The following is a 21,875-nucleotide window of genomic DNA, read 5'->3' as shown; positions in this document are numbered from 1 at the left end:
CAATAACATAATTATTACATGTTTTTTCTTTCTGCCGGATAACAAGCATCTCTGAACTGACCACATTTCAGCCCTCTAGGTCACTTGATATGACTTTAGAAACAACTGAGCCCTAGCACCAGGTCTTGTGAAGCTGTGTGCAAAAGCAGATCAATATAAAATGAAATTGAGTACTTTAGACCATTATTTGCCAAGGTATGGTCATGCGTATTGTAAAATGCCCTATGGAAACTCCCCATAGGACTTTTGGTTAGACAAAATGCTGACAATAAAATGCTTACTGTGGGGCAACCTCTTCGTGTAGAAGCATAATGAAATTAAATCAAATGAAAGGTAACACTGATGTTACTTGTAGACCATTTGGATTGTATGTCAGGGGTTCTGATATAGAATGACCACAAAAAATATGGAATAATTACACAAAAGTCTCTATTTTTAAACTATTATAAAAGTGACATTTATTTGCACACCAAAAAAATAAAAAATAGGTACATGATTCCCCTTTACAAATATCCAAAAAAAAAATGCTGTAGAGAACTACACTACTATTGAACTAAAAGAGGACAGTACCTTGAAAATATTCATACCTTGGGCTAGTGCCCTTTGAAAAGGACAGTTTTATTAAGTTTCTGTCGCATGTTGTTGCTCTGTAAGGTGAGGTTTGTAATACTGGCAATGTGATGCAGCCTTGACTTAAAAAACAGGGTCACAATTAATTTTAACAGCATATGGTGGTGGCTGTCTATCCCATACTGCGTCTCACCGATGTGCTCCCCTAACACAAACACATCCTCTGAACCAATCCTTTTTCGGACAATGTAAACAACCTCAAGCAGTGTGATGGGCTGTGATCGTCTGGTACTGCCTGATGACTGCCGAATGACCCACTCTGCTGCCCTGACGACACTCACGGTTCCCTCTGATGGAATCACCAGACCTCCATTGTTTTTTAAAGTCAGCAGATGGTAGCTCTGGTCCTTGATGGCAGATGCAGCATGTCACCAGGCTGGCACGGCAGACATCACATGACAGCTTCTTCAGAGCCTGTCGCACAACAAATCCTGAAATTTGAGTTAATATCATAACTTATAACAATAATCATTAATAAGCATGGGGAAATTAAGGGAACACTTCCCTTTTTGGACAATCGTGAGATTGTTTTTCCCCAGATTGTGACTATTGGCACTTTTGGTTATAGGGAAAATCGACTTTCAGTTAGCCTTCACCTGAAATGTACATGAGAGCGTTGTCTACAAGACCATCGAAGTGGACGGGAAGGTAGCTGTGATCATGTACTAGGGCAGGAATGTCAGCAAACGGGGATGGAAGATCTTCTCCTCCTGCTACAGAGGACACATCTACAGCTGACAGGCTTGTAGAGGTGTCGATGACAGCTGGTAGGGACTCTGTGTCACCCTGTGCCGTCACATTGCCTCTGCATGGTTTAATAACCCCACACCGGGCCATCAGCTGCCTAAAGATGTACTTGAACTGGCTGGCATTAGGGTTGTTATTCCAGCCACCTTAAAAAAATCAAATAAAAATAACAAGATATACGAGTATAGTACACAGATATTCAATACATGCTTTAAAATGTTTATGCTTAAAAAAAAAAGAAACTAGCCACCCCTGAATGATCTTTCCACATAGAATAAGTTGAATGACATTATCATACAATTCAGACTATCAGTGATGATAAGTTCTGCAAACAAATAGTCAAACACACAGGCGTTTTTCTAAATACTCAAAATGGTTTGTGACACTTCCAGGTACTGTGTATGTCTTAGGGTGTATGTCTTCAGAAAACACATTTTACTGACACGGTGCATTTGCTGACACGGTGACACTTAGTGTTGCGGCTGGTAAATATAAATTATGAACCCTACCAGATGCTCTGATGGAGTTGAAGAGAAGCTCCAAGTGGTCCTGGCTGAACCTGTAAGTCAGGACATATCACTGTCTTTCAAGCAGCACAGGAACCATCGACATCAACGTGTCAATGTTTATGATGAAGCCCAGGACAGAGAGGAACCTTCAAAAGAAAATACTGTGTTACTATGATGATCCTGCCAAAACAGGACTCAAGAAAGCAGGAATGCAAACTAATGGTATAGGGTGACTAGTAAAGCTGACTAGTTTGCATCCCTGACCTTAAAAGTATCATCAGTGTGAGGTTTAGGATCCTTAAAATTAACTACAAATGGTGTCACTGCATCACTAATACAACAGTCACTATTTTAAAAGACCTCTTTGTTCGGTAAAGGGGTTTGCCATCTTCCATCTTCAAAGTGAGCAAGTATCCCCTGGCTTTTGACAAGAACTCCCTGGTGCTTGTCCAATTCCTAAAACCAAGGGGGGTTTTGAACCCTTTGGCTCTGGGATTGCGACTGTTCAAGATGTCTGTTATCTATAAACAAATATCTAAATTAACAGGAAGCATTGAAATCATCACTATAACTAAGTGTCAACAGGTATCAGATAGTAAACACCAAGTATGAGACAGTTTGATTTCTTTTCACTTCCTCTGTGGCTATGCTTTTTAAAATTAAATTGCTGCACTGCTTTAAACCTGTGAATCTGAGATGTGACAATAAGGGTGCTTCTGAGGTGAGTATGAGGTAGGTATAAACAGTTTTATCCAAGTTCTAGCATACTGTGAAATTATTTAATCGTTCCCGATTGCCCATATTAAAAAAAAGAAAAAAGATGAAGGGTTAATCCTGGTGGTATTCACATTTTAACACCCTTTGGGGTTGCTGACCAACAGACCAACTTCAAAGGGAGGGTGGGTGTTAAAGCAATTAATCACTCAAATGTTGGAAATGATCTTGGTCAATGATGCAAATCTCTAGCTGCATTACCTTAATGAATTCCGAAGTAGCCTCACAATCCTTGAACTCTGCATAGCCCAACTCCTGCAACGTGCGGAGCGCCACTGCCACAGAGCTACTCAAAGTCTGATCGGCCAGGGAGACCTTGATTGAGTTTATAAGGAGAAATGAAGTGCACATTGGCGCTACAAGATACAACAAACATCATCAAAAAGTATAAAAACAGAAAAAAGCACTAGAGCCCATTACTATTGCGACCCTATATGCATAAATCATCATACAAACATACCTTCATCTTCTGATTAGCAAAGTTCACATGCTTATCTGTGACTCTGTTGGCTGCATGTAGTCCACTTTTCTTTTGGACATTGTTCAGATGAACTATGTACTTCCAATTGATACTGCCCGTTATGCTTCTAATTGGGCTGTATGCCTGCAGAATCAGATTTATATTTTCACTGTACACGTCAAATTTAAAAAGCACCATATTCTGCACAATTATGTAAATACAATCAAAATGTATAAAAAGCTGAACAGAGTCAACCAGAGCAAATATGCGCAATAGTGTAGGCAACAATGAGCATGTACCTGCAACATATTGCGTGTCAGTTTCAGCATGTGGCAAGCGTCCATCATAACAAAAACATCTTCACGGGTTACTGGATGTGGGAAATGGGTCTTCAAGGGCTCACAGGGGTCTGCTTTTAGATTGCACCCAAGTTGAGTGCACATACTGACATTTGATGCATGACCATCCATTGTCATGCACACCACTCTTATCTGACGACGATGAAGCTCTTCTAATGCATGCTCTACTAAGGCTGTCTGTGATTGTGGTGTGAGGGACCTGGTCAAATAATACACAATTGGAGCCTTCCAATAACCTTGAAGCCCAACCACCATAAACACATGAACATCAGAAGCCACGTCAGTCTCATTCAATCGATCCCCCATGTCCACATATCCAAACATTGTTTGTGTCTGAGGATCATACTGGACGTGATTTTTGATGGACATTGCATCCAGCATCAGAGTGACACATCCGTACTTGACCTCATCTTCCTGACGCCGTCTTTCCAGCATGTCCAACATCATTTTATTGAGACCAGGTCTGGCATCAAGAGAGCTCAGCCACCTTAGTTAAATTAAAAAGTAGCCATTTAACCACGTAGCCATTTAACCACTAACCCAAGCATCCCTATTGTGGACACTGGACAGACAAAAAATTGCTATAATATCAACATGTATCAGCATGAGACATGAGCTGTTAGATCAGTAAGTTTAACCATTCATGATAATATTGTCTGGTGTGCTTAATGTGATTCAGTATAAAATTAGACATCATAAAGAATACCTTTGCAATGAACTGGGATGTGGCAGGTGAATATGCAGGGTCTCTCTCAGGTATTGATATGCCTTTGGACCATGCAGATGGAGCGTAAGGGCAAAATCTCTCTGGGCCTTGGTGTACTCTATGCCCTGCCTCGACAGGAGATGAACCAGAAGATCTGAAATTCAATTTGCAAAAGTAATTCAATAGGTATCCTTTTAATAGTAACTAGGAAGTCAACAAAGAACATTAAATACACAAAATATTCAATGTAATATATTTATTTTACCCAAGTAGCATTCAAGGTTGTCTTTCAGCTCTTCGTTGATGAGATTTTTCTCCTTCAGTTCCTCCAGAAGAGCCTGCATGTTCATCTTGGCCCTCTTTTCTCTCCTCAAGGAATTACTCTTCTCCCGCTGCAGTTTCCTCACTCTTGCTGAGGCTTTTTCAAGTTTGGCCTTTATTGCCTTAGGGCAAGCAGGCAATGAATACAAGTGGTCAGTGGCCTGCCGCTTGCGGCTCAAACTCTCCAGTGGCTCCCTGTTGTTTTGCCAAAATATACAAATATATAAATTATAGGCTAAATACAAGTTAAGGTCCTCCAATAGAAAACACAACAGCATACAAGAAAATTGTAAAGGCTTGTCCACTTATAAAGCAAAAATATGTTTTGTGGCTCTGGACAAAATTGGCTCTTTTGATTGTAAAGGTTGCCTACCCCTGGGTTAAGTTTCAATGTTCACACGTTTATTCATTTAAGTGTATGAGCGACAGAGCAAGTGAGATAGCCAGTAGTTCTCAAACTTTTTACACAGAGTACCACCTCAAATAATATTGGGCTCTTAGACTACTAACACCATCATATACCTTTCTAGGTACCACCAAGATAAAGGAGTCAATATAACAACCCACATGATGCCCTCATTTGTTCAAAACAAGAAATAGGCTGGTCTCATTTGTTTGACATTCCATTTGCAAACACTCACAACATCAGGTTGAGGTACATCCTGAGACAAGTCCATTGGCAGGTTGTTTTTCCGCTCTTCTAGATGTGGTTGTGCTTCTTGTTGCTACCAGCTAAAATAAAGTTTGACTCGAGTCACAATTCTCAGGACTTGCTTGATTAAAGTATGAAAATGACTTGACTTGACTTTGACTTGAGAACAAGTTACTTTAGACTTGCCTTGAAGTGGAAGACTCGACAATGACTTGAAAAAAAAAAGGATTAGAGGTGGCTAAAGGCCACCTCCTGTCCTGTCCTGGCTATGCCCTGAGCCCAGCGCAGAGATGGCTAGGGGCACAGCCAGGACGTGACACACCTAAACATTTCGAAGAGTTTTTTTTTTTTACTCATACAGACAAGAATAATTACAGCGTAATTACATATTAGGCAGTTTTTCAGTCACAATAATTAGTTTATATGGTTGTTATTATTAGCCCTTATTACATGGATTGGCTGAATTCCAGTGCAGAATGCGTGTTATTTCTTGATAACAGACCGTTTCCATGAAAAACAGTGCGTTGCTATGGACGCAGCAGGATTCTAACCAGAGACGGAACAGACTATTTTCTTTAGAGGAAGCAATACAATCGTTTTTAAATCAAGAAATTCCTTTTGAAATCAATATTTTGTGTCAAATTATAGATTTATTTGGTAGGTAGCCATGTAATAAGCGGGATAAGGTATAGCGAGGCGGTTGTTATAGCGAATACAACCCCTTCAGGCTGATTCAAGATCCCTCCGCTTCGTCCCCCCAAAAAATTGTACCGCGGAGGAGAAAAATATTTGATTTTGAAATCGAGCTTCGCACCGAGCGCACGTCAGAAACAGAGGACAGTGTGTGTGTGTGCTCATCTCTTTAGTACTGTGACTTGACTTGAAACTTATAAGGACTCGACTTGACTTGCTTAGGGTGAACCCTTGACTTGACTTGCTTGATTTATCTGAACTGTGACTTGAGACTTGACTCGAGACTTGATGGTTTAGACTTGAGACTTGCTTGGACTTGACCATGTGTGACTTGTCCCCATCTCTGCTACTAACCCTGTCAGATGTGTCTGGGGCTCCCAATCCCATTGACTTTCAGTCTTTGAAATGTCAGTGTTTGACATGTCAGTAAGTGACAGGAAGTTGTTGTGTATCCTTGTGTTTTCTTCCTGTTCACTTCCAGGTGTGGAATCTGAGCATTAACAATTACAATGTGAATGTACGTTTCATTGTAGGTGTAGATAATTATTACAACCACTATACGAAACGGCTGATTTCTAACACAGGTGAGATCGCGTTGTTGATGAACCGCCCCCGTGCTGCCACCGTGGTCTCTAGAGGACCCCTGAAGTGTGTCAAGCTGGATCGACCGCGTTTCGAACGCGTCCTGGGACCCTGCTCAGACATCCTGAAGAGAAACATCCAGCAGTACAACAGCTTTGTCTCCCTCTCTGTCTGAGACTCTCTGGTCCTTCATCCTCCCCTCTCTGTCTGAGACCCTCTGGTCCTTCATCCTCCCCTCTCTGTCTGAGACCCTCTGGTCCTTCATCCTCCCCTCTCTGTCTGAGACCCTCTGGTCCTTCATCCTCCCCTCTCTGTCTGAGGCCTTCTGGTCCTTCATCCTCCCCTCTCTGTCTGAGACCCTCTGGTCCTTCATCCTCCCCTCTCTGTCTGAGACCCTCTGGTCCTTCATCCTCCCCTCTCTGTCTGAGACCCTCTGGTCCTTCACCCCCCCCCCTCTCTGTCTGATCCCCCTCCCACTCATTCCTTTAGTCCTCATTCTCCTTCCAAATCTGCTTTATTTTCATCATTTGTAATTAATACGTTTACATCCCCACAAACAGAGTACATGTCTCTGCTTTTAGTCTGTAACTGTTCTGGATTAGTTTGATTTGACATGTACGGAATGGTCTTCTTGGGGAGGGGGTTCGGGGATGGAAACTCAGACCTTTTTTAAAACTGTGTGTCTGTTAGTGTTCAGAAAGTATTTGACGGGGTGGGGTCAGTCTTAGGGGGGTGGGGTCAGTCTTAGGGGGGTGGGGGTCAGTCTTAGGGGGGTGGGGTCAGTCTTAGGGGGGTGGGGTCAGTCTTAGGGGGGTGGGTCAGTCTTAGGGGGGTGGGTCAGTCTTAGAGGGGGTGGGGTCAGTCTTGGGGCCGGTGGGGTCAGTCTTAGGGGGGTGGGGTCAGTCTTAGGGGGGTGGGGTCAGTCTTAGGGGGGGTGGGGTCAGTCTTAGGGGGGTGGGGTCAGTCTTAGGGGGGGTGGGGTCAGTCTTAGGGGGGGTGGGGTCAGTCTTTGGGGGGGTGGGGTCAGTCTTAGGGGGGGTGGGGTCCTTTACACCCAGTGTAATAGAAATGTAACACAGGTTCTATGCTTCTGGGAGTTGGTACTGTCCGCTCACTGTTCCCTCTGACACAATGGGTCATATGTAAACTGTAGTTGTTGTCTATATCAGACATGTAATATAACAGGTATTTGCCAAAGTGTAATCTTTGTACCTTAGTTTGTAACTTTTCTTTCTTTCTGAGGGTACGTCTGAGTAGAAGGGCAGGGCAGTCACCATGACAACCACAGAAGGTGACACAACAAGCTCTTTTTATCGTAATAGATGCACAAATACAGCTTATAACAAATATAGTAGGGGGTAATTGACCATAACCATATTTGTTTACACAGTTTGTGATATATAAATATATATTTTTTTTAAAGTCTATTCGCCTGCTAGTTCATTGTTTATTGTTGAAACGTCAGGCTTGAGTGTTTCAGAAGGGCAGACTTTAATGTTAGTATCAATAATTAGTCTTTCCTAACTCAAGGCAACAAGCTGGTGGATCATTTCCCAAATCACCTCTTTCCTTTCTAGTGCAGTTGTTTCAGGCTAGAGGATTGGATGCCATCTTAGGATGTAGACGTTTAAGTGTTTTTTCCAGTCTCAGGCCCAAGTAAAATGGGTGAATGTTTTTTCAAACATAAATGTTCATGTTGAAAATGGTTTGACCCTTGACCCTGGATGTAGAATAATGCCAGCAACAGACACTCTAGTGCCAAATATAAGACTGTGTTTTCTAAGGTGTGTGTGTGAGTGCGTGTGGTGTAAACGTAAAGTTGTAACGTTGAATATTTGAATGTCTGAGTGTGACCAAAAACATAGTGGACAGGAAAGGCATTTTTTAAACAGGTCAACATCCAGGCCTGGGCTTTTGTGTGTGACAGCTGGTCTGTGGCCCAGAGACAGTGGCCCTCATTTATCATTATTGCGTAGAAACGGGCGTATATGTTGGCGTAAGATTTTGCTTACACTCCTCTCATCGCCTGATTTATAAAACTGTGCGTACCTTTAAAATCCAGGTGTACGCAATACCTTCCCTTGATAAATGCCGCGGCTGAAACGATCGTCATTAGAATAACACGCCCCTATATATTCAAGTCTCCGCTTCCCCCACGCCCTCATTTTACGCCATGGACACACGGAAGACGGCAAAAAAAAGAAACTTCTCTGACGTGGAGATTGAGACGATCACCAGGGAGGTGGAAAGAAATAAAATTGTTTCATTTGGCAGTTTAAAAAGCGGAATAAAAGATGATGATGTGATGTGGAGTACCATTCATTCACATTAATAACTGCATGACAATTTGTAATATTCGTCTTATTATTTTATGATATTCATCAATGACGTTTATTGTTATTTAGAAGAAGAATGTCGTTATTATTATTATTTCTATTATTGTCTAAAAGAAGAAGAATGTCATTTTTATTATTTTGTCAGTCTGAATTATATTTTGGTAATTCAAAGCCTTTTATTACTGAACCCAGTCCATGCGCAACTGCCGGGCCTAACCCTGAAACGTCATGTAAAGCGCACAGGCTCGCATCTGAAGGAAAACATATAAGTCAAAGTAGACAGTCCCTTCAACTGTCCCATTAGATAATTTACTAGACAGTCCCTTCACCTGTCCCACTAGATAATTTACTAGACAGTCCTTTCACCTGTCCATATAGATAATTTACTAGACAGTCCCTTCACCTGTCCCACTAGATAATTTACTATACAGTCCCTTCACCTGTCCCACTAGATAATTTACTAGACAGTCCCTTCACCTGTCCCACTAGATAATTTACTAGACAGTCCCTTCACCTGTCCCACTAGATTATTTACTAGACAGTCCCTTCACCTGTCCCACTAGATAATTTACTAGACAGTCCCTTCACCTGTCCCACTAGATAATTTACTATACAGTCCCTTCACCTGTCCCACTAGATAATTTACTAGACAGTCCCTTCACCTGTCCCATTAGATAATTTACTAGACAGTTCCTTCACCTGTCCCACTAGATAATATACTAGACAGTCCCTTCACCTAACCCTATAGATAATTTACTAGACAGTCCCTTCACCTGTCCCACTAGATAATTTACTAGACAGTCCCTTCACCTGTCCCACTAGATAATTTACTAGACAGTCCCTTCACCTGTCCCACTAGATAATTTACTAGACTGTCCCTTCACCTGTCCCACTAGATAATTTACTAGACAGTCCCTTCACCTGTCCCACTAGATAATTTACTAGACAGTTCCTTCACCTGTCCCACTAGATAATTTACTAGACAGTCCCTTCACCTGTCCCACTAGATCATTTTACTAGACAGTCCCTTCACCTGTCCCACTAGATTATTTACTAGACAGTCCCTTCACCTGTCCCACTGGATAATTTACTAGACAGTCCCTTTACCTGTCCCACTAGATAATTTACTAGACAGTCCCTTCACCTGTCCCACTAGATAATTTACTAGACAGTCCCTTCACCTGTCCCACTAGATAATTTACTAGACAGTCCCTTCACCTGTCCCACTAGATAATTTACTAGACAGCCCCTTCACCTGTCCCACTAGATAATTTACTAGACAGTCCCTTCACCTGTCCCACTAGATAATATACTAGACAGTCCCTTCACCTGTCCCACTAGATAATATACTAGACAGTCCCTTCACCTGTCCCACTAGATAATATACTAGACAGTCCCTTCACCTGTCCCACTAGATAATTTACTAGACAGTCCCTTCACCTGTCCCACTAGATAATATACTAGACAGTCCCTTCACCTGTCCCACTAGATAATTTACTAGACAGTCCCTTCACCTGTCCCACTAGATAATTTACTAGACAGTCCCTTCACCTGTCCCACTAGATAATTTACTAGACAGTCCCTTCACCTGTCCCACTAGATAATTTACTAGACAGTCCCTTCACCTGTCCCACTAGATAATTCACTAGACAGTTCCTTCACCTGTCCCACTAGATAATTTACTAGACAGTCCCTTCACCTGTCCCACTAGATAATTTACTAGACAGTCCCTTCACCTGTCCCACTAGATAATTTACTAGACAGTTCCTTCACCTGTCCCACTAGATAATTTACTAGACAGTCCCTTCACCTGTCCCACTAGATAATTTACTAGACAGTCCCTTCACCTGTCCCACTAGATAATTTACTAGACAGCCCCTTCACCTGTCCCACTAGATAATATACTAGACAGTCCCTTCACCTGTCCCACTAGATAATATACTAGACAGTCCCTTCACCTGTCCCACTAGATAATTTACTAGACAGTTCCTTCACCTGTCCCACTAGATAATTTACTAGACAGTCCCTTCACCTGTCCCACTAGATAATTTACTAGACAGTCCCTTCACCTGTCCCACTAGATAATTTACTAGACAGCCCCTTCACCTGTCCCACTAGATAATATACTAGACAGTCCCTTCACCTGTCCCACTAGATAATATACTAGACAGTCCCTTCACCTGTCCCACTAGATAATATACTAGACAGTCCCTTCACCTGTCCCACTTGATAATTTACTAGACAGTCCCTTCACCTGTCCCACTAGATAATTTACTAGACAGTCCCTTCACCTGTCCCACTAGATAATTTACTAGACAGCCCCTTCACCTGTCCCACTAGATAATATACTAGACAGTCCCTTCACCTGTCCCACTAGATAATATACTAGACAGTCCCTTCACCTGTCCCACTAGATAATATACTAGACAGTCCCTTCACCTGTCCCACTTGATAATTTACTAGACAGTCCCTTCACCTGTCCCACTAGATAATATACTAGACAGTCCCTTCACCTGTCCCACTAGATAATTTACTAGACAGTCCCTTCACCTGTCCCACTAGATAATTTACTAGACAGTCCCTTCACCTGTCCCACTAGATAATTTACTAGACAGTTCCTTCACCTGTCCCACTAGATAATTTACTAGACAGTCCCTTCACCTGTCCCACTAGATAATTTACTAGACAGTCCCTTCACCTGTCCCACTAGATAATTTACTAGACAGTCCCTTCACCTGTCCCACTAGATAATTTACTAGACAGTTCCTTCACCTGTCCCACTAGATAATTTACTAGACAGTCCCTTCACCTGTCCCACTAGATAATTTACTAGACAGTTCCTTCACCTGTCCCACTAGATAATTTACTAGACAGTCCCTTCACCTGTCCCACTAGATAATTTACTAGACAGTTCCTTCACCTGTCCCACTAGATAATTTACTAGACAGTCCCTTCACCTGTCCCACTAGATAATTTACTAGACAGTCCCTTCACCTGTCCCACTAGATCATTTTACTAGACAGTCCCTTCACCTGTCCCACTAGATAATTTACTAGACAGTCCCTTCACCTGTCCCACTAGATCATTTTACTAGACAGTCCCTTCACCTGTCCCACTAGATAATTTACTAGACAGTCCCTTCACCTGTCCCACTAGATAATTTACTAGACAGTCCTTCTAGATCATTTTACTAGACAATGCCTACACCCCAAAGGCTCCCTGCCCTCTTCAGAACAGGAGTGGGCCTCCAGAACACAACTTGTTTATACAAACGCCTCTGTATAAACAAAATTAGAAGGAAACAGGAGCGTGGGCTAGAATGAGTGGAGCAGATGGGGAAAGCACATGCTGAGATGAAGTGAGGATGAGGTGAGAGGAAGAGAAGGGAAAAGGAGGAGGACAAGAGAAGGAGAGAGGAGAGGAAGTGAGGAGGTGGGAGGATGAGGTGCAGAGAAGAGAGAGAGCAGAAGAGGAAAAGGGAAAGTAGAAATATAACAGCAGATGTTGAGAAGAGGAGAGAGGGAGCGGAGGAAAGGGAAAGAGGAGCATAAGCAGGGTTCCCACTCAATTGTCAAATTCCCTGACTTTCATTGACTAAAAAGCTGCATTTCCATGACCTATAATGAACGGAAAAACAAGCAGCCTTTGTACAGAATACTGAGCAGACATAAAACAGCACACAGTATTTTAAACCCATCAGTTTGTGAGCTTCATTGACTAATTTTCAGTACTAAAGTTTTCACTGCTTAAACATACACGATCAGCCATCACATTATGACCACTGACAGGTGAAGTGAATAACACTGATAATCTATATAAATATATACACCGATCAGCCATCACATTATGACCACTGACAGGTGAAGTGAATAACACTGATAATCTATATAAATATATACACCGATCAGCCATCATATTATGACCACTGACAGGTGAAGTGAATAACACTGATAATCTATATAAATATATACACCCATCAGCCATCACATTATGACCACTGACAGGTGAAGTGAATAACACTGATAATCTATATAAATATATACACCCATCAGCCATCATATTATGACCACTGACAGGTGAAGTGAATAACACTGATAATCTATATAAATATATACACCCATCAGCCATCACATTATGACCACTGACAGGTGAAGTGAATAACACTGATAATCTATATAAATATATACACCCATCAGCCATCACATTATGACCACTGACAGGTGAAGTGAATAACACTGATAATCTATATAAATATATACACCCATCAGCCATCACATTATGACCACTGACAGGTGAAGTGAATAACACTGATAATCTATATAAATATATACACCCATCAGCCATAACATTATGACCACTGACAGGTGAAGTGAATAACACTGATAATCTATATAAATATATACACCCATCAGCCATAACATTATGACCACTGACAGGTGAAGTGAATAACACTGATAATCTATATAAATATATACACCCATCAGCCATCACATTATGACCACTGACAGGTGAAGTGAATAACACTGATAATCTATATAAATATATACACCCATCAGCCATAACATTATGACCACTGACAGGTGAAGTGAATAACACTGATAATCTATATAAATATATACACCCATCAGCCATCACATTATGACCACTGACAGGTGAAGTGAATAACACTGATAATCTATATAAATATATACACCCATCAGCCATCACATTATGACCACTGACAGGTGAAGTGAATAACACTGATAATCTATATAAATATATACACCCATCAGCCATCACATTATGACCACTGACAGGTGAAGTGAATAACACTGATAATCTATATAAATATATACACCCATCAGCCATCACATTATGACCACTGACAGGTGAAGTGAATAACCCTGATAATCATGTTATCATTGCACCTTTTTTAAACATTAGAAATATTTCAGTCTGTGTGTAATGAATTAATATAATATACAAGTTTCACTTTTTGAATGGAATTACTGAAATAAATCAACTTTTTTGATGATATTCAAATTTTATGATCAGCACCTGTATATTAGGCAGGTGGTCATAATGTTATGGCTGATCGGTGTAATGCACAATTATGATCATCATTAAGATGATGCTCCAGTCAGCTTCATGCTTCTGACTGTTTGCGTGGCTGTGAAGTGCTCCGTCTCCCATATTTGATAGATCGATAGTAGTTTTACAAACTTTACATTTAAATTTGCTGTCATCTACTTTTAACACCCAGTCTTTGAAGTCATCATTATGTAGCCAAAGCTCTTGAAATGTACATTTTCCTGTCATATTTGCCTTTGTTAGCAGGTACAAGAGACCGCAAATCTTGACTGAAGTAATTGCCAATTGAAGAGGGGATAAATGGCTGAAAATTAAATTGCCTAACCATAACAATATGCAATACAGGAAATGTGTGAAATAACCTGATAAAGAAGAATACTGCATGGAACATATTTTTGATGAATTCCCGGATATTCCATGATTCAGACTGAACAAATATAAAATCCCCTGACTTTCCATGTCTGGAATATACTTTTTAAAATCCCATGATATTCCAGAAATTCCATGACAAGTGGGAAGCCTGCATAGAGGAAGAGGAAGAAGGATAGGAAGAGAGGAGCAGAGGCGAGGGAGAGACAAAGATAGAAGAGCAGAGGGGGAGTTGAATAAAGGAGGAAAGGGGGAGCGCAGGATAGAAAGAAAGAGGAGAGGAGAGCAAAAGGAAAAGAGGAGAGTGAGAGAGGAGAAGTAGACATTGGGAGAGGAATATAGGAGGGGAGAGGATGAGAGGGGGAGAGCAGGGGAGAGGGACCCGGAGGGGAAGTGTATTGGAAAGGAGATATGGAGAGGAATGGAGGTAGAGGGGTGATGGACAAGGAAGAGAAGAAAGAGGAGGATAAGAGAGGTTAAGGAGAAAAAAGAAGACAGAAGGAGAGAGGGAGAGGAAGGGAGTAGGAAATGAGAGTAGAGGAGGAAGAAAGGAGAGGGAGTAAGGAGAATAGAAAGATTGGAGAAAAGACAGGATAAGAGGGAAACAGGAGAGGAGGAAAGGGGAGAGGAGACGAGGAGGAGATGGGGAGAAGAAGAGAGTAAAGGGTAGAAAAAAGGGATGGGGAGAGGAAGAGGAAGACAGGAGTTAAATAAAGGAGAAAATGGGGAGAGGAGCAAGGATAGAAGAGAGGAAAAGAGTAGAGGGTGCAAGGAAGAGAGAAGCAGAGGAAGAGCGGGAGAGACCAAGATAGTGAAAGAGAAGAGGAAGAGAAAAGGAGAGGGGGACAGGAGAGGGAGGTAGAGAGGAGACACTGGATCAGAGGGGACAGGAGAGGGAGGTAGAGAGGAGACACTGGATCAGAGGGGACAGGAGAGGGAGGTAGAGAGGAGACACTGGATCAGAGGGGGACAGGAGAGGGAGATAGAGAGGAGACACTGGATCAGAGGGGACAGGAGAGGGAGATAGAGAGGAGACACTGGATCAGAGGGGACAGGAGAGGGAGGTAGAGAGGAGACACTGGATCAGAGGGGACAGAGACACCCTGAAACACAGGAGAAGATGTGTGTGTGTTTTCTATCCATGTTTCTATCAGGTTCTGTTCACCTGGTGTGCTACATGGTTCTCTTTCTTCATGGTTAGTAGATCAGTTAACAGGAGGAGGTTCACTAAGTTTCTGTTGTTGGATGGTCAACTGTCACATCAATCCAATGGCTTTGGTGGTCTGTGATTAGTAAACTAGTTACAGCATTCTATCTGTGTCACACACACACACACACACACACACACATTATATTTTCAACACAATCTTGAATAATCTGTTTTCCTTTATTTATTCTGTCAAATCTGGGACATTGTTATTCATTTACAGTAGCAGGAATGTTTTCTCAACCATTAAAATAATTCTACCAAGTCCAAGAATTGTCTTTGTCAAGTGCACCAAATAACGTGTCCTTCTGAAAAATGACACTTTTGTGGCATGACACTCGACATCTATGTAGTAATTATGAAATATATAAAGCAAAAATTATAACAAAGTACAAAATATACATAACAATAGTGACTAGAAGAAAATTCAAACAAGAAACCAGGCAATCCTAGTTCAGGCGGCCCGCAACAAAGTGTTGATCATTGTTGCCCTCTGGAAACCCGGGTTGCACACATGAAAGGTGTCTTTAACCACTACATCATAGAGACATGCATCTGCCCGGTGTCGGTAGCCTCTTGACATTATATCATTCTGTCACAAATTAACATTACGCCAAGTTTGAATATTTCATTAGACACCATTAACCATTGTGTTAAACTGACTAACGTTTCTTATTATGTGTGGTTGCCAAAGGCAAACCAACTCTATAAGGTTCTCCCATAATTCTTCTTCTTATTATTATTATTCCTCCAGCTCTACAGACTAAACGGTAAAAGCTATAAACACGAAACCAACTTCAAAAAGTCCCAAATGCTCGAACATGGGTTGCTTGAGCAGATCTTTTTGATAGCTGTTATACTTTTTATATATTTTTATCAATATTTAAATGAGCCACCAATGTATTTCTATGGGGAAAAAGTGTCCATAGACTTGCATGGTAATAAAGTCAGATATTCTAGATGCATCTCCTCCAAAAAAAATTAAGCTATCAAGTCCAAACCCAACACCAAGATGTTCAGTCTGGCCCAACTTGAGTTGCTTGTATTCAGATTTTTGATACTATGTTTACTTTTGTAATTATTAACATTCAAATCTTGCATAAATTAACATGTGTTTCAATGACAGCCAAAGTAATACAGAGGTTTCAATTGAAAATGTTCTTGCTTTAGGGCCTATCAAACTTTGATAGGTTTGTGACTATTCTAAATAAGAATTCTATTACATGTTTAAAACTGTATAATTGCTTATTTACATCGTTAAGATATGAGAATGACTATTGAACCGTTCGTGCTACAAACATGAAACCAACTGTGTTTGACATGTTTAGCCTATGCCCAGTTCATATGATGAAATGTTTATTGATTTTACAGATGCTAATTAGCATAATTAGTGTTGATTAACTATTAGGCTGTATGTTTACCTATGCTGATCAGCGTATTCAGCATTAATTTGTTATTAGGCTGTATCTTTTGAACCGTTCAAGCTACAGACACAAAACTGACTCTCATTCAAAAGTTTAGACTATCCCCAGTTCATATGATGAAACCTCTATTGATTTTACGTATGCTAATCGGCGTAATTACCGTTAATTAACTATTGGAATGTATCCTTTGAATCATTCGTGCTACAGACACAAAACTAACTTTTTTTTCACCTGTTTAAGCTATCCCCTTTGCAAATTAAGAAATGGTTAGCGATTTTACATATGCTAATTAGTGTTATTAGTTTATATTAACTACTAGTCTGTATATTTTGACCCGTTCGAGCTACTTACACGAAACCAACTTTGTTTCACACGTTTAGCATATGCCCAGTTCATATGATGAAACCTTTATTGATTTTACAGATAAAAATTAGTGTAATTAGCATAATTAGTGTTGTTTAACTCTTAGGCTGTATCTTTACCTATACTGATTAACGTATTCAACATTAATTTGTTATTAGGCTGTATCTTTTGAACCGTTCGAGATACAGAAAAAATTAGTTTAGACTATCCCCAGTTCATATAATGAAACATTAATTGATTTTATGAATGCTAATTAGTCCTCAGTCGGAAAAGGGTGGCTTGCCCACTTCAGGTTGGTGGAGAGTGCCTGCCTCAAGTGGAGGAGTTTAAGTATCTAGGGGTCTTGTTCACGAGTGAGGGAAGGATGGAACGGGAGATTGACAGACGGATCGGTGCAGCTTCTGCAGTAATGCGGTCGATGTATTGGTCTGTCGTGGTGAAGAAAGAGCTGAGCCGCAAGGCGAAGCTCTCGATTTACCGGTCAATCTACGTTCCTACTCTCACCTATGATCATGAGCTTTGGGTCATGACCGAAAGGACAAGATTCCGGATACAGGCGGCCGAAAAGAGCTTTCTCCGCAGGGTGGCTGGGCAATCCCTTAGAGATAGGGTGAGAAGCTTGGTCACCCGGGAGGAGCTCAGAGTAGAGCCGCTGTTCCTCCACATCGAGAGGGGTCAGCTGAGGTGGCTTGGGCATCTGTTTCGGATGCCTCCTGAACGCCTTCCTGGGAAGGTGTTCCGGTCCCGTCCCACCGGGAGGAGACCCCGGGGAAGACCTAGGACTATGTCTCCCGGCTGGCCTGGGAACGCCTCGGTGTCGGCCTGGGAACGCCTCGGTGTCGGCCTGGGAACGCCTCGGTGTCCCCCCGGAAGAGCTAGAGGAAGTGTCTGGGGAGAGGGAAGTCTGGGCATCTCTGCTTAGACTGCTGCCCCCACGACCCGGCCCCGGATAAGCGGAAGAAGATGGATGGATGTAGTGTAATTACCGTTAATTAACTATTAGGCTGTAAATTAGGAAAAGTTATTTGATTTTACCCATGCAAATTAGCATAATTAGCATGAATAAACTATTACGCTGTATCTTTTGAACCGTTTGAGCTACAGACAAGAAACCAACTTTGCTACATCGGTTTAGGCTATCCCTACTTCAAATTAGGAAACATTTATTGATTTTGCAAAATTTACATAGTTAGCAATAATTAGCCATTAGGCTGTATCTTTTCAACTGTTCAAGCTACAGACATGCAACTGATTCTCATTCAAGAGTTTTTAATGTTCCCATTTAATGCAATGACATGTTTATTGACTTAACGTATGCTACATAGTGTAATTAGCGTGAATTAACTATTACACTGTATCTTTTGAACCATTCAAGCTACAAACACGAAACCAACTTAATGTTTTACCAGTTTAGGCCATCCCTCCTTCAAATTAGGAAACGTTCTTTGATTTTACATATTCAAATTTGCGTAATTTGCATAAATTAACTACTAGGTTGTAACTTTTCTCTCCTGAACAAATCCTAAGGCATAATAGGTTCTGATTGTGATGGGAGTCAAACGCAGGACCTGTTGTTCCGTAGTGCGCGTCTCTAACCACTACGCTATTGAACAAGGGGTAGTCTGTCACTTACTCACTCACTCAACCACTTAGCAGACAGACAATCGCTCTTCTAGGCCGGCTCTGCTTACATGGTCCAGCAATAATGTAGAAATGGGAATATGGACAATATGAATAGACATTTTAAATATTATAAGTGTTGTAGTGCCTACTAATGGATACATTAAAATGAGCTAATGTACATAGAAAGTGACCCGAGCATATGAAGTGTTCATGTGATCAATAGATCAGTGTTGCTTGTTGAGGAGCCTAATGGTCTGGGGGTAAAAACTGCTTGTGAGTCTGGAAGCACGTGTCCTGATGCTCCGGTAGCATCTACCAGACAGTAGCAGTGTGAACAGACCAAAGCCTGGGTGGCTGTGATCTTTGATGATGTTCCGTGCTTTCCTAAGGCATCGTGTATGGCAGATGCCTTCCACGGAAGGGAGATGGCTGCTGAAGATGCGCTCTGCTGACTTCACCACCCTCTGGAGGTATTTGCGGTCTGCAGCAGAAGCAGCTGCCATACCAGGGAGTAATGCTGCGAGGAGGCTCTCAATGGTGCACCTGTAGAAGTTGGTGAGAGTTTTTGCAGATATGCCAAACTTCTTTTGTCTCCTCAGGAAGTATTGGTGTTTTTGGGCTGCTTTTACTCCCGAGTTCCCTTGCCTGGACCAAGTGAGGTCATTTTTGATGAACACACAGAGGAACTTGAAGTCAGAGACACTTTCCATGTCAGCTCTATCAATGTGTATGGGAGTGTGATCCCCCTCTGTCTCTTCCTGAAGTCCAAGACCATCTCCTTGGTCTTGCGGTCATTCGCAAACTTAAGTATGACGTTGGAGCTATGTGTGGAACGAGCTTGACAAGCACAATAGAGTTGAATGTTGAGCTGTGGTCCACAACTTAATGTTTATCATTGTCGTTTACAAACGTTTATCTGTATATTGTGAACATATTCTACCACTGCATATTGCAATGCCTCGATCTGGCAGATATCGCAGAGGTATTACTCTAAAAAGAATCACTTACACTGACCGGTAATATGCAACTTGTCCCCTCCGTGCTTGGCTGTTTACAGTAGCTGCCGCTTACAAAAAAGCACAGCTTGATAGGCGGTGCAACAGTAACAAGAATAGGTGGGGCTTTTGCTAAAGGTCAATTATGACTCGTACATACAGGTGCTGGTCATAAAATTAGAATATCATTTATTTCAGTAATTCCATTCAAAAAGTGAAACTTGTATATTATATTCATTCATTACACACAGACTGATATATTTCAAATGTTTATTTCTTTTAATTGTGAGCCCAGGTTGCTCTGATAGTGGCCTTCAGCTCTTCTGCATTGTTGGGTCTGGCGTATCGCATCTTCCTCTTCACAATACCCCATAGATTTTCTATAGGGTTAAGGTCAGGCGAGTTTGCTGGCCAATTAAGAACAGTGATACCATGGTCCTTAAACCAGGTACTGGTAGCTTTGGCACTGTGTGCAGGTGCCAAGTCCTGTTGGAAAATGAAATCTGCATCTCCATAAAGTTGGTCAGTAGCAGGAAGCATGAAGTGCTCAAAAACTTCCTGGTAGACGGCTGCGTTGACCCCCACATTTTTGAATGGGTTTTGTTTCACAATCCTCTCCAGGGTGTGGTTATCCCTATTGCTTGTAAACTTTTTTCTACCACATCTTTTCCTTCCCTTCGCCTCTCTATTAATGTGCTTGGACACAGAGCTCTATGAACAGCCAGCCTCTTTAGCTATGACCTTTTGTGTCTTGCCCTCCTTGTGCAAGGTGTCAATGGTCGTCTTTTGGACAGCTGTCAAGTCAGCAGTCTTCCCCATGATTGTGTTGCCTACAGAACTAGACTGAGAGACCATTTAAAGGCCTTTGCAGGTGTTTTGAGTTAATTAGCTGATTAGAGTGTTGCACCAAGTGTCTTCAATATTGAACCTTTTCACAATATTCAAATTTTCTGAGATACTGAATTTGGGGTTTTCATTAGTTGTCAGTTATAATCATCAAAATTAAAAGAAATAAACACTTGAAATATATCAGTCTGTGTGGAATGAATGTATACATTATACAAGTTTCACTTTTTGAATGGAATTACTGGAATAAATCAACTTTTTGATGATATTCACATTTTATGACCGGCACCTATACATTGTACATTAATATTAAACATCTGTCATAGGGCGCTACTGAACGAAAATATAATTGTTGAAGAATAAAATATGTTTTTGAAAACCTGTACTGCCAACTGTATCATTTTTGCTACACCAGTTTCTGAGATATCAAAATTGTCAAGCAATCATCTGTGAAAACATTTGCAGCTGGAAATAGTAAAAAACATAATTAACTTGTGTATTAGCCGCACCGACATATTAACTGCTGTGGTTGAAAATACGGTATTGTCAGTGTTTTACTACGGTGTCCTACTGAACATGACCATGATTAGAGTGAAACATCATGTTGTGTTTGACACAGGGTCCATCTGACACAGAGACACTGAGGAGTCATAATAAACCCCAAACCCTGGATAGAGGGGCTCAGTGAATGTGGTGTTGAATGTGTACAGGTGGGTCAGTTTGTCAGAGGAGACCCTGTAGAAGGACAGAGTGCCGGCTGGCCAGTCCAGATACACTCCTACTCTGTGGGAGTCTGAGGCGGTGACAGGTATGACAGTTCTCTTATTATTGTGCCTGACAGAGTAACGGTCATTATCACAGTTCAGAATCCAGGACTTGTCATTGTCTCCAAGAGAACACTCAACACCCACTCCTCTCCTGCTGATTCCTTTATATGTCACTCCTCTCCAAGACCCTCCCCCACTCCACTCTACCTCCCAGTAACAGCGTCCAGACAGACCCTCTCTACACAACACCTGTGGATAAACCTCAAATCTCTCTGGGTGATCAGGATACGGCTGCTCCTCTCTCTTCCTTGTCACCTTTCTGTTCTCCTCAGACAGAGAGAGGTTTCTGTGTACTGTGTTTGGGTCCAGTGTGAGATCACAGACATCTGATGGATGAGACCAAGACACAATATTACACATAATCAGCATTCATATTATACAC

At 41.5% G+C, this 21,875-nt stretch overlaps 1 protein-coding gene across 4 annotated transcripts; it reads right to left on the bottom strand.

Moving 5' to 3' along the window:
* Positions 1–1,374: 1,374 nt before the first annotated feature.
* On the bottom strand, positions 1,375–21,872 carry LOC114840356 (DNA transposase THAP9). 4 transcript variants are annotated; one of them, XM_034295509.1, is made up of 9 exons: positions 21,749–21,872; positions 4,451–4,701; positions 4,186–4,339; positions 3,420–3,966; positions 3,121–3,264; positions 2,862–2,975; positions 2,247–2,407; positions 1,887–2,032; positions 1,375–1,523 (listed from the first exon to the last, which is right to left on the bottom strand). In XM_034295509.1, exons 1-8 carry the CDS (start codon positions 21,817–21,819, stop codon positions 1,954–1,956), a joined length of 1,521 nt encoding a protein of 506 aa, XP_034151400.1. In that variant the 5' UTR covers positions 21,820–21,872; the 3' UTR covers positions 1,375–1,523; positions 1,887–1,953. The 4 variants fall into 4 exon arrangements, with proteins under 4 accessions (XP_034151400.1, XP_028979362.2, XP_028979361.2 ...); XM_029123529.2 differs by lacking the exon at positions 21,749–21,872 and having other exon boundaries at positions 3,420–3,678; positions 3,880–3,966; positions 4,451–5,292; XM_029123528.2 differs by lacking the exon at positions 21,749–21,872 and having other exon boundaries at positions 4,451–5,292.
* Positions 21,873–21,875: the final 3 nt, after the last annotated feature.

The sequence above is a fragment of the Esox lucius genome, chromosome 11 (genome assembly GCF_011004845.1).
Source record: "Esox lucius isolate fEsoLuc1 chromosome 11, fEsoLuc1.pri, whole genome shotgun sequence".
Taxonomy (NCBI): Eukaryota; Metazoa; Chordata; class Actinopteri; order Esociformes; family Esocidae; genus Esox; species Esox lucius.
Note: the sequence above shows the minus strand (reverse complement) of the source record. Positions and strands in the feature narration are given on the sequence as shown.

Bases quoted from the DNA above. Each gene is read 5' to 3' on its own strand.
- LOC114840356 (XM_029123528.2), bottom strand. From the start codon at position 4,784: ATGCTGTTGTGTTTTCTATTGGAGGACCTTAACTTGTATTTAGCCTAT. The intron at 4,340-4,450 runs GTAAAATAAATA...ATTGAATTTCAG, and splicing joins CAACCTTGAATGCTACTTGG to ATCTTCTGGTTCATCTCCTG. The intron at 3,265-3,419 runs GTACATGCTCAT...CTGATTCTGCAG, and splicing joins TGACACGCAATATGTTGCAG to GCATACAGCCCAATTAGAAG.